This window comes from Aedes albopictus, chromosome 2 (assembly GCF_035046485.1).
Source record: "Aedes albopictus strain Foshan chromosome 2, AalbF5, whole genome shotgun sequence".
NCBI lineage: Eukaryota > Metazoa > Arthropoda > Insecta > Diptera > Culicidae > Aedes > Aedes albopictus.
In genome coordinates, this window is record NC_085137.1 from 322,087,550 (window position 1) to 322,101,260 (window position 13,711).

General features: G+C 39.5%; 1 protein-coding gene across 1 annotated transcript; it reads right to left on the reverse strand.

Moving 5' to 3' along the window:
- Positions 1–8,468: 8,468 nt before the first annotated feature.
- Positions 8,469–10,900, reverse strand: LOC109408682 (uncharacterized). Its single transcript, XM_019682048.3, has 5 exons — positions 10,676–10,900; positions 9,859–10,061; positions 9,560–9,794; positions 9,024–9,497; positions 8,469–8,963 (listed from the first exon to the last, which is right to left on the reverse strand). Exons 1-5 carry the CDS (start codon positions 10,752–10,754, stop codon positions 8,539–8,541), a joined length of 1,416 nt encoding a protein of 471 aa, XP_019537593.2. The 5' UTR covers positions 10,755–10,900; the 3' UTR covers positions 8,469–8,538.
- Between the last annotated feature and the right edge of the window lie 2,811 nt (positions 10,901–13,711).

Below are 13,711 nucleotides of genomic sequence, written 5' to 3' on the forward strand. Positions count from 1 at the left end.
ACAGTAGAGTGGCCACACTACTGTGGGCATTTCTTCAGGATTCATGGCAATCTATCAGTGACGAAACCATCGGAAAGCTGAACGACAGAATGCCGTGCCTGTACATGACCGTGATTAGAATCAAGGGGGGAGTTTTCGACGAGAAAAACGCCTAAACCGTTATTTGACACATCATCAACGAAGTTTGAAACGAATTAAATTGCTTTTGGTTTAAGATATAGTGAAACAATACTCGATGTGGAGTCAAGAAATAATCTTGAATTATGATTTATTTTAATTAATTTGAAAAGCTGAGTAAAATTGTTCCCATTCGTTTGCCTTTCACCATAGATGACGTCTAACCCGAAATAAACCTATCATTGGCCTGTTTTTATTTTAACTTTCCAACCAAAATATGTAGACCCAACAGTTGTGCGATGTGGGCCATACAGTGGTCTAATTTTAGGAAATATTTGATCAGACTTTGACGCGACATTCGATGATTTTTCAGTCAAATAGAATGCCAGATGCCAGATGATTAAAATGAATTTTTGCAATATTGGACCAAATTGTATGTCGAAAATACAATTGAACGATAGTCAGTAAAGCTATAACCAAATTATTATTTTAAGCAATACATATTACACGTCTTAAAAGAGTACCCCATTTTTTTTCTGAATATAGTTATTTATGCAACAAGTTGCAAAATGATGATTTTTTCAGCACGAGTCGTACATTTGTCCGTCGGGGATAGACATTTGATCCTATTATGTATAGGTAGGTTCCCGAGCAAAGCCTGACAGCAAATTGAAAACAAATTTTGATGTTGTGATATTGCAAAGTATGATAACTCAGCTTGTTGTCGTTTTGGTCATTTTAACGGTTAAAACATCAAAAATGAGAGCAGAAAAATATTCCCGTAACAGCAAGTTGAAAACAATTCCTGCTATCAGTGATAGCAAATTGATATCTGTTTTTGTTATCAGTACGAAAATATGGAAAAATCGTTAAATACAGGGGTTTATCGATTGATATGACATCCTCAATACCATAAGATAATTACACTAATGATATACTCTTAGAGCTATTATACAAGGTTGCCTAGAAGTTTTAAAATAACTTAAAAAATATTTTTTACAATAGTTTGAAGTGATAGCAAAACGAAATCTAAATTTAAAATCAAATTTAGTCAAGACAAACTGATATCAAAATGTGATATCAATTCGCTGCTGAATACAAATCGAGTTTTCGATTTGCTATCATTTTGTTGTTAGACTCTGCTCGGGTAGGTACTTCTATAATATCAATCAATGAACTTTTGAGCATCTCTTATATACCTACATCTGATCGCATAAACCGTTAAATGTTGAGCGTCGACAGCATCCATCAGACCAGACAAGCTTGTTTGCAAACAACCCGAGCAAGCACATGGCACACCCGACCGATCACATGTTGCCGCTTCGGTCTATGTCGTTCGGGTTTCAATTGCACACCGCGGTTTGAGGTTTGCACTTGAAATTTCTGCCACCGATGACGTATTTTTGTCCCTGCTCGATTTGTTCTGCTTCGTTGTCAGTCGTAAGAGCATTTCTGTGCGAGTGAACTTGAGTAAGCAGAGTGAGATTCAGATTTTTTTGTGTTGTCAGGGTGACGTACGAGTTTCGCTAATTTACTCTGTCTTTCGTGTGAATGGACTAGGCTATAAATAGTCACTGGGTGAGAAAATTACGATTCTGCTACCTAATTTCCTTCGAGAAAATAGGTTAGGAATTCAACTGTGTAGGAAACTGGTGACAATGCAGATTGACAGACAAGAAATTTAGGAGGCACTTTGGACAGAAAACTTTTTTTTTGCATCCGTAGGTAAGTGAAGCGCGTATATACAGATGCCGAGATTGAACACTTCGTGATTGTCCCTGAATGGGAAGAATCAGAAGTAGAAATTTTGTACATAAACGATCGGGAAGAAGAAACTCGTCAGTTTTCTACGCTTTGATTGCCGGAAAACATCGAAGAGTTCGATTACACGACTGAAGTAGAAAAATTAGCAATCGAAATAGAACCTAGAACTTCTAAGAAAATATCCAAATCATCGTAGGTACCAAACTCGATCTAAGAAAAAAAAACGATCTCTTCCGTAAAGCGGTAAGCTAGATGGATATGATAAGCTTTTCAAGATACGTCCTTTCATTGAGGCAGTTAAGACAAATTTTCTTAAATTGAACCGGAACCTGAACCTGAATCGACTGAATCATGGTTCCGACAAAACCCAGATGTAACATACGACAACACAATACTAATAAACCACACAAGTTTGAAGTCAAGATCACCGGACGCGCAAGAAAAAGCGGTTTTTTGCATGGTTTTGAAGTGTACAGGATGTGGCAGGAAAAAAATGCGAAAAGTTCAAGACACTATTACTCGTTGAATATGGGATATATATAGCTTTTTTTCATGACAGTGTATCAGTCAATGTCTATATTCCAGCACTGCAAAATAAAAATGAACATATTTGATGTTTAACATGTGCTAATGTAAGCCTGATAATGGGTATCAATAAACTGCGCGCCCAATGGACATAAAACAAAATGGCTAAAACCAAGGTTGCGACCATTTATTTGCAAAAATTTACATTCATTTGCTATTATCTCAGTTCAGAAGCATGCTATCGAAAAACAATGTATGGATGAATTTAACCTTGTAACTGTATCTGAAAGTTTGAGGAATAACATTGGGGTTGCAAACGTATACCAAAGTTGTGAGCGAGCTGTGAAGGCAACTCCCCACGCGGTGAATGTAAATTATATTCACGCTGTAAATTACATTATTGCAAATGAATGGTCGCAACCTTGGCTAAAACAGTAAAAAATAGCTCTAATTCAATGAAAAACCAGACCATACTGATCCAAAGCCATGTAGTTTCACATACTAGATGAAATACGTTCATATATATGATGATATTGTAGAGAAAATTAAAAATTTTGTTTTATCAGATATGAAATTAAGTGAGCTGTGTACTTTTCTGTGATTTGAAAATTCTGATAGTCTTCAGTTTCAGACACCATGCTGTGAAGGTTAGTGACCAAAATGGGAAATTTTTTTCCTAACTTTTCAGAAAACTAGCCTGTTAGAGATCATGAAACGTTGGAACATAGATTGGTTAATGGGTGAAAATGAGGTTTGAAGTTGAAAAACACTTTCGCATTTTTTCCTGCCGCATACTGTATGTAGGAAAGAGTCGTGTTGATGCATCTGGTAAATGTGGAGTAAGCGGTGATATTGTTCTGAAGCAGGTGTCATCTTTGGGAGAACACAAGCATTCCCGAGTATTTGCCGATAATTGGTTCTCCTCTTATGCCCTGGTCCAATAAATGAAGCAAAACGGATACGAGTATACCGATAAAACAATAAGGAATGAAATCAGATGAACAATTGATAAAGGATGCACATACGATTCCAGAGCATCGGGTGATGGAATCAAGTACATTGATTCAAGGTTGTCAAGTGGATGGACAACAAAATCATAAATTTCATATCCACGTATGATGATTAAATTCAACAAGATGTCGCTTAGGACATTCTAGAATAACGAAACGCCACATTTTTAGAAAGCTTGCATCAGATATTGTAAACATGTAATGATGAACTAAACATTAGGGTGGTTCAAGCATGTATGGCAAAACCACATGTCAAAAAGTTCGATGGGCCCCCTTCTCATTTCGTTCTATATGATGCCACGATGCTCTGGTCAAATTTTCAGCTAAATCCGTTAACATTAGGGCGGTGCTAAACTCGTTTGAAGTTTGTATGGAAGTTTATATGGGAAAACATCGTTTTTTGAAGTTTTCTTCTGAGGCGTACTTATTTTCCTTAAAACACGTAATCGATCCTATAGAAATATAGCCTGGGATATGCCGAAAAACTTTGTCGAAGACCGCAACTTGATCAGACACTTGCGAAAAAAGCTATAGCCTAGACATTACGGGCCCATTCATTGAGATTTTATTGCTATTGTTATTCCTTTACATGTTAAATGTTAAGCACCACCAAATGGTCTGCATGTAATATCTTTTCTTACAAGCTTCGGATGACTTTGCGGTCTTCGACAAAGTTTTTCAGCACACGCAAGACTATAGTTTTATATAATCGGTTATGTGTTTTCAGTAAAAATAGTGCCCCTCGTGAGAAAAATGCTAAAAACGGTGTTTTCCCATATAAACCTCCATACAAACTTCAAATGAGTTTAGCACCGCCTTAATGTTAACGGATTTTGCTGAAAATTTGACCAGAGCATCGTGGCGTCATATAGAACGAAATGAGAAGGGGGCCTATCGAACTTTTTGACATGTGGTATTTTGAGCCACGCTACTAAACATAAACCACATATTAACAAGATGTAAAACGTTTGATTTCTGCATAAGAAGCATTAGGAAATAATGAAAAAGCTGATATCAAAATACTGAAGTATTTAAAGCTAACTGGATTGTTACAGGAATTGTAGAATAGTTTGATGGAGGCGAATGAATTATTAATAAATTTAAAGCATAAAAAAAAAAAAAAATCAAATTTACCTACATGTTTTATTGCAGGTGAACGATGGACAAGCGACAAAGCGTTTATAGAAATTGAACGTCCAGTGATAGTCAAAGATTCCAATCATTCTATGGGAGGTGTCCAACTCAACGACCAATTGGTACCCATTAAGGTGGCCCATACTTATATGAAAAACAAAAATTTCGAAAAATGCCAAGTCTTACCTCTTCAATCAGTTGTTTTGGACTCCCAGAATCTACGTTCAAAATTTGAGCAAAATCGGTTGAGCCTAAGGGGGCGCTCAAAACGCTTGAAGTTTGTATGGGAAAACTTGGCTAAATGTATGCAGAAATATTAAGTTTTCGAATTTTGCCGCTAGGTGTCGCTGTAAGCGTTCAATAATCAAACCCTTTGATATTATTGTAGGTGACTATATGCCAAACAACTTTGTCGAAGACCACAAAGTGATCCAACGTCTGTGAAAAAAGTTATACCCTAGGAAAAGTGAGGATAAACTTTATTATTATTTTTCCAATACCTACATGTAAAGGAATAATCAATAATGAAATCTCAATACTTTGCCTCACTTTGCCTAGGCCCTAGGGTATAACTTTTTTCACAGCCGTCGGATCACTTCGCGGTCTTCGACAAAGTTCTCTGGCATATAGTCACCTACAATAATACCAAAGGGTTTGATTATTGTACGCTTACAGCGCCACCTAGTGGCAAAATTCGAAAACTTAAAATTTCTGCATACATTTGGCCAAGTTTTCCCATACAAACTTCAAGCGTTTTGAGCGCCCCCTTAGGCTCAACCGATTTTGCTCAAATTTTGAACGTAGCTTCTGGGAGTCCAAAACAACTGATTTAGGAGGTAAGACTTGGTATTTTTCGAAATTTTTGTTTTTCATATAAGTGTGGGCCACCCTAGTACCCATTTAACGAACTGATATCGGTACCAATAAATATATATTTACTATCTTCGTATATTTAAACACCCTTTGGACGTCTATGTAGTGAATGCATGGCTACTATATTGCAGGCCCGGATTTGAGGGGGGCATTGGGGGCAAGTGCCCCGGGCCCCCCGGTAAATGGGGCCCCCAAGAATCCAATAAACCATATAAAATGCACTTCAATAGACATTTATATTTTATGAATGTCTACCCGAGCAGGAATGAATAACTGACACATAACTTCAGCATACCATAGTTAGATATCATACCAAGACCAGGTATTGGTCGGTTATCCAGGTATTGAAAATAACATATTTTGGTATTTTGTAGGTGTTGATAAAATACTTCAATGAGTTATTGGTTTGGTGTTAAGGACTGCGTAAGGTATTATTCAATTGTGGAAAATCGCTATTTGTATGGAAAAATCGCCGATTATTATTTAGGTATTGCAATACCTGATGTTATTATTCACGCATTATGCACAGAATACACCCTAGTTATTATTCTAGGTATTTTACCTCTTATAAAAGACACGGACAACGTCTTCAGCATTCGACTGTACAGACTGTTTTAAACATAACATTAGACAACGGACAACGGAGCATGCACCAGTGGAAACGGGGAAGAAACTATTCTCACGTAAAGTTTCAACGCCCGAAGCGGGAATCGAACCCTCACCCCATAGCATGGTGCGATTATAAGCTTGGTGACCCTAACCGCACGGCTACGAGGCTCCACTATGCAGGGCTTCTTAATTCCTAATCTTAATTTTGGTACCTAAACGCAACTTTCTCGAAAACTCTTGGAAGTTCTTATATATAATTTAGCAGGAACACTTTTGCAGGACTTAAAACTGCTACACGAAGGCATCTCTAAACTGAGTACGTTAAAGATAATATTTTGAGAGTAACTTAAACAATACTTTTATATCTCTAGAGATTTAATTTTTTTTCTTGTAGTTTTACAAGTCAATCAATTATGTCTATAGATCATAAGATTATATCGTGAAAATAACTGCTTTAATACATAATACCCGTGTTAATGCCCATCTGCATCAGTTTGCTGAAGACAGATTTTATTATTAGAAAAAAAAACAGGTATGATATAGAGATGTTTGGGAATTTGGGGCAGTTTCGGAAACCTACGGTCCAATAACATTTCGCAACAGCGATTCAATATAAGTATAACGCATCTTCAAAGTTTATGATTTCTATACCAAATTCGTCAAAAAATCTAAAAAAAAAATACGAATAATAAAAACATTTGAAAAAGTTAAGAGTGGTTTGTTTCTTTAAAATTTTGATTTAGGGGGCCCACTTGATAGGGTTTGCCCCGGGCCCACCGAAGCCTAAATCCGGCACTGCTATATTGTCGTCACTGCTCCCAAAGAGCGAAGAAAACACACATGACCTTATTGGAATTTCGGATGGACGTTTTAAGAATGTTTTTTTCTCTAAAAACCATAGTTCATTTAAATGTTGGTATTACAGGTTGGGACAAAGACACGGACACGTTCAATGCTTCCAGTGAGCTAATTGCTCTTTGAAGGAAGCACGACACTAGACAACGGACTAGCATGCAACGCCCAGTGGCACAGCCGAAAACTTTTCCTGACAGCTGCGGCGGGAATCGAACCCGCGCTCCTTAGCACGATGCGACTAAAGGCTTGGTGACCTTAGCCGCACGACCACGAAGCCACACTTAAACAATACACATTGATTTGACCCTTGTTTATGTTTGTTGATTTTCGTCCTACCGCTCGTGTTGTGTGTAAGAAGTAACGGTAACGCATGAATGTAACAAAGCAAGCTGACACCCGACTGCGGCACCGAAATGAAGGTAGTGAAAAGTATAGATAGTAGAGTAAACATAGATCCGCTAAGATGAATCCGTTGTATCCAAACGAACTGTCAAAATCTGTATCCAAACGAGCATGACGTCACGATTTAGACAACATCAATGGAACGCATGACGTCATATTCAATCGTCACACTTTTGAAAATTACTACTTACACGCTTGAAACATTTTAGTCAGCGGTGTCCGCGGATCTATGTTTACTCTACTATCTATAGTGAAAAGTGTCGAATGTTTACAAGACTGCTTACAAATATTGATTATTGCAAGAGTATTGGCTTTTGCATACCTGAGTCTTGTATGAGCCATTTTACGAGACGTTTCGGATCAGCTGATCGCTCATTTCATGAATGAAAATTTGACAGGAGGTTGTGCCCAAGCCCGTGAGTGTTAATATCAATATCAACACTGTTGTCGTTTCGTAAAATAGACTATTCAACAGCGTTTCTTTATTTACTCAAGTATAGCTGCTGAGCTAGTAGCAAAGTTGATATTTATTAACGTTGAACAATTCGTCGTCGGCGTCGGTGGTGTAGTGGTAAGCGTGGTTGCCTCTCACCCCAGTCGGTCGGGGTTCAATTGTCCTCAGGTGTGGTGGCTAGACCAAGCCGACGTAAAACAACTGGCGCCGCACGGTGCTAGTTGGCCAGAAAAAAAAAGAAGATGAAGAAGAACAATTCGTCATTGAAATCATCGTCATCATCAAACATTGGAAAGCAGTTTTTTTCGTTCAAAACAAAAGTTTTTGTCATGAAAATGTATTCATTGTATTCCTGTAACGCATTGTATTCCTTTAATGCAGAATCGAATGCAGTGAATATATTTTCGTGGCAAAAGTTTTTGTTTTGAACGAAGAATCTGCTTTTCATTTTCCGAAAAATGATGACGGATGGATGCGTTTCCGTCATTCTTAGCAAACTGCAGTAGAATCACTTGGCAAGATACGGGACCTCGCAATACAGGCGACTGGCTCCGGCAAAGCTCAACTCCTCAAGGAGGCAGCAACACATTCACTGTCTCGTCTTGATGATTGCTGTCACCGATGCTTACTAGGGGAAGGACACGCAAGGGGAATATCACTAATCATTATTCACACCCCACACTCACATGCATGAAAATTAAGATAAATGAAAACACAATATGTTTATGCAACAAGTTCCAACTTTATTCTGTTGACATGATTGTTATAAACAAATAAAAAAAAATACATTGATATCTAAAGTTCAACAAGTATTTCAAAGTCACTAATGGTAAGCTCGTTCCACCCAAAAGGAATCTTGAGCACCCGTTCGTGTTCCAACACTTTTCCCGGCGTTAGACTTCCCTTGTGGTGTCCGCGTCCGATGTAAATCGTTTCGCCCCACATGGTTCGACCGCAAACGACCGCCTTCGCCGGAATAGTACCACTGAACGGAACCCAGGCAACACGTGAATTGCAGAGCGCCTCGTAGGATGTCATTTCGATTTCTCTCCCCTTATGGCTGGTATGGCAGAGCTTCTTGCGTGGAATCACCTTAGCCGGAAGTTGGTTGCCTTGGTACGTGACTCTTCCCACGAAGATAGGCGATCCATCCTTATCGTAGCCAGCCAGAACCGCGCCTCTTGGGACCGAAGAATTTTTATCACTTGGCTGCCAGTCCACTGGAAATGTAAGCATTAGTGTCCACGTCCAGATATAAAAATGATGTTATGTCTGCCTACATGCTTGGATACACCTTGTAGTTGGCAGACTGTTGTCCACCAATATATCGAATTCCCTCAAAACAATTTCTTTGAATAGATATGGTATTTTCAAGATTTTACTGCATTCCAGAATCTTGCCTGGAGTCAAGCTTCCCTCGTAATAACCACGTCCAAAGTATAATTTCTCGCCATAACGATCCCGTCCGCATTCGATAGCATTTAGTGGATAAACTCCTCGGAAAGGAACCCACGACACATTTGCGTTACACAAGGCTTCGTATTCGGTCATCTCAAATTCCAGCCCCTCGTCGCCCGTGTGGCACATTCGTTTGCTAGGAATAACCTTGGCCGGCAGATGTAGACCAAATCTGTATACTCGACCCAAGTAGATAGATGCTCCATCGCTGTCCTTTCCAGCCAGAAGGGCGCCTGGCGGGACACGTCCGTTGCTTTGGGCTGATACCCAATGTCCTCCGACACTCTGTTTCTGAGCTGAAATAAGTAGGAATAGCAGTCATTTTTTCGGAATTGTAACATGTACGATAAGCTCATACATTCTCTGGAATTAACCAACACTTCATATTTGGGATGGGCATGTTCAACTCCATCAAACCCAATGTACAGACATCCATGACTACTTATAATCTTCCCCGGCGTTACACTTCCATTATGATGGGCTCTTCCAATGTACAGCTCTTCGCCGTATGCTGTTTTACCGCACAGGACTGCTCCCTTCGGAAGGTTTCCATTCTCACATGGAACCCAAGTGAAACCTAGCCCACATAGGACCTAAAATGTATGGGATTTTTTCTCAAGATGATACAATTTGCATAAACTATTTTGACAAATTTACCTCAAAATGCGGCTTGGAAAGTTCCAGGCCATTATAGGTTACATATGCCACTCTACGAAGTGGAATAACTTTGGCCGGAAGCATGTCCCCATAGTGACTGGCACGTCCGACGTATATCGGAGATCCGTCATGATCGGCCCCTGCTCTCACCGCATTCGGCGGTTGGACAGCAGAGTCTGCCGACCATTGGACCCACGTGTGCGCTGAAACGATAGAAATAATTAACTTCAGTTTTGTTCAATTCCGATTTTTTCTGGTGTTTCACTGTGGCCCAGACAAACAAATTAGAACATCTGGAAAAAAAAATCTTAAAAATCCATTTCCCAGTTTATTCTATCACTACCTGGTGAAAACGTTCCACGAAACAATGTGTCGTGCAACAACACCAGAAGATGACGCAAATGTGAAACGTCAAACGCGAAGAGAAACCACTATGGTTGTGAAAGTCACAAATGAGAAGATTTAAAATTATTTAAATTAAATAAAATTAGAAGATTTAAAAGTTCGTCTGCATGTCTGTGACTGTACTCCACAATATTTCAAGTGCGCTCTCACTGCTGTGACCATGATCATTCTCTCTTGTTCAAGAGAACGAGATACTGCAAGGTCAGAAATACCATCTGTTTTGTGCAAAATCATACTTGATAATATCCTAAGATTCGATCATTTCTGTTCAACAAAAATATAAATATAGGCAGCAGATGGGTTTCACTAACGCAACCGAATCTATTTTTGTTCGAACCTACGTGGAAGGGGTCATCGAATTTTAAACTAAATTCCTATCAATTACCTCTCATTTAGTTGGCACAACACTCACCTGAGCGAATCGGAAGCTCATCACGATCGATGGGAAATCGTTCCCAAGGTGCACTGTAACTTGTCCGGGTTAGATACATCGGAATCGATAGGGCTTGATTTTTTCACTAGACGCTCCTCGCTAGCACGTTTGGATCCCACACAACGGAAGATGGGACTAAAAGAAAAGACAGGCAACGCTTTGCGAGATACCTATCGTTCAAAAATAAAACTGTGCTGTATGCTTGTTAGTTTTCAGAGAAATAATGAAAAAATGACGAAACGCTGGCAGAAAAAACATTGAAGGGGAAAAGATACGACAGAAACTGAATGTATTATTGGTTAAGGCTTTCCCAAAATGACGCGAATGTTTCGCAGCAAAGAAGACAATTCTTCTCCACATTATTAACCCTTGCGATGTAGCACTGCTCATAACAGTTTTGCGTACCATATGGGGTAGCACAGGACAGCATGGTTAACCTAAGGGTGGATCCTCAACTGTCTCAATTCAAAGCGGATAAGCAGAGCCGTAGAGTTTTTAAGGTGAATATATGACGAAGAACACCTAGAGTTTTCAAGAGCACAAATCTGAAGAACCGAATGTCGGTTTGCGTTGAAAAGCTGATCGTCACCACCACCGGGTAACCGACATCCGGTTCTTCAGATTTGTGCTCTTGAAAACTCGAGGTGGGGCTTCGTCGTACTTTCACCTTATTGGTTTATTTTAAATCATGAATAATTTCAGTTTGGCACTACAACATAGTTTCTCCGATTGAGCTGAAATATTTCACAGTTGATATGGAGCCAAAATAGAACCCAAAAAGTATACAGGAGTGGAATTTCTGCACAGCCATGAGCCTCAGGGCCTGCCTCTACTGCGGTGCCCTGCTGGGTTCCACTCTAATAGCACTTGTTTGCATATTTCGTTCCCGCCCTTACGTAGAGTGTGCCCGACCCACCTCCACTTCCGTTTCCGGATTTTTTTATCTTTATTATTACACTGCGTAACAAAAATTAACTTTTTGTCTGTCTCAAGAGCAAGCTTATGTGTCTCCGAAGGATTTTGGGCCGCTGAAACCGAATCTGGGCTCAGATTTGCTCTAACACGTCATAATTTTGAGCTATACCTCAATTTATAGGGCAAAATATGCGATTTTGGGCTTTTTTGACTGCAAGCCATTGAGCATGGACATATTTTTTTTAAGCAATCAAAAAGTTAATTGGTCAATTAACATCCAAATCAACGACTCATGCAAAATATTTTGTTTTACCAAATCGAATTTGATAGTTTTAAGCGATTTATGTTAGGGAGAATATTTCCCATACAAGTCACCCTTCAAAAGTTGCATGCAAGTTTTCATACTAACATAAAATGCTCAAATCTATCAAATTTGATCAAGTAAAACGAAATATTTTGCATGAGTCGTTAATTTAGATGTTAATTGACCAATTAACCTTTTGATTGCTTAAAAAAAATATGTCCATGCTTAATGGCTTGCCGTCAAAAAAGCCCAAAATCGCATATTTTGCCCTATAAATTGAGGTATAGCTCAAAATTGTGACATGTTGGAGCAAATCTGAGCCCGGATTTGGATTCAGCGGCCCCAATATCTTTCGGAGACACATAAGTTTGCTCTTGAGACAAAAAATGTTGCACTGTGTTATTTTTATTATCGAGATTTTCAGCCAGGGACCCGAATTTCTATCAGCATTTGTTGACATCGACGATGGAGCTGCCCGTTGGAGATCCATTTGTGGGGCCACCGTGCACGAATTTATATACCACATGCAGATTGCAGACTATTCTCCACTGACACACATCTGGTTTCACTGGCATAAGGTACACCGGGGCAAGTTGAAACGGGTGGGGCAATATGAAATGCGAAGTTTTGAAATAGATTGCAATAAAATTTGGAAATTTATCCTTCGCTAAATGATTGTTTGAATCAAAACTATGTGTTATGGCGATCAAATTGTTTATCATCAATAGAAAACATCATGTTAACTCGCTGTTTCATCGTGCCCCACCCGTTTCAACTTGCCCCAGTGTACCTTACAGCAGTTTTCACGATTGAGTTGAAAATTCGGCTGTTGGTGCGTCAACTAATCTGATTGTTTCTTTTATAGGGTCTGAGTGGCATTAGTAATCTCACATTCTCAAATTTACCCTATTCGAAAACAAGCAATTACATCCAAACCTACTACTTAGGTAATGAGTTGGGACTGCCTAAATATAATTTTTACCTAAATAGATTCCTCCTCTCCTCTTCTTGGCGTAACGTCCTCACTGGGACAAAGCCTGCTTCTCAGCTTTTAACTGAGAGCTTCCTCTGCCAATGACCGTTTTGCATGTGTATATCGTGTGGCAGGCACGAAGATACTCTATGCCCAGGGAAGTCAAGGAAATTTCCTTTACGAAAAGATCCTGGACCGACCGGGAATCGAACCCGTCACCCTCAGCATGGTCATGCTGAATACCCGTGCGTTTACCGCCTCGGCTATATGGGCCCCTAAATAGATTCATTACCTAAATGGATTGGAGTACAAGGTTGCAAAGAAGCTTAAAAAAGGGAGAGCGCGTAGGAGATTTAAATGGGGTCATGCAGAGTTTCAGAGGGTTTCCAAGGGAGTCTCAGGAGGGGAGGGGATTCAGGGGCGTTTTCGGGTGTTTCGGTGGGTCTCAGGTCAGAATTGTCATTCAAATGACTAGCTGGGCACGAAACACGAGAAACCCTGCAAAATTCCGCCAGACTGAAAAAAATATAGAATGTCGGGTCAAATTTTTATCGTATGTTGGCCCACTGTTGGAGTAACATCGAACAACTGCTGGGTCTATGTTGGGTTTGGTGGCCAAAATAAAAACAGGTCAATGATTGGTTTATGTAGGGTTTAACGTCATCAATAGTGGTTTCGCAGCGCGGCGTTACGAACACTAATGCAAATCTACTGGTTGAAAATATGCCCATTTGATTTTGCCGGGAACAGCTGATTTTTGTTTACTATTTTCAACCAGTAACTCAGGTAGTGTTCGTGTAATGTAACGTGTACGTACACGCAA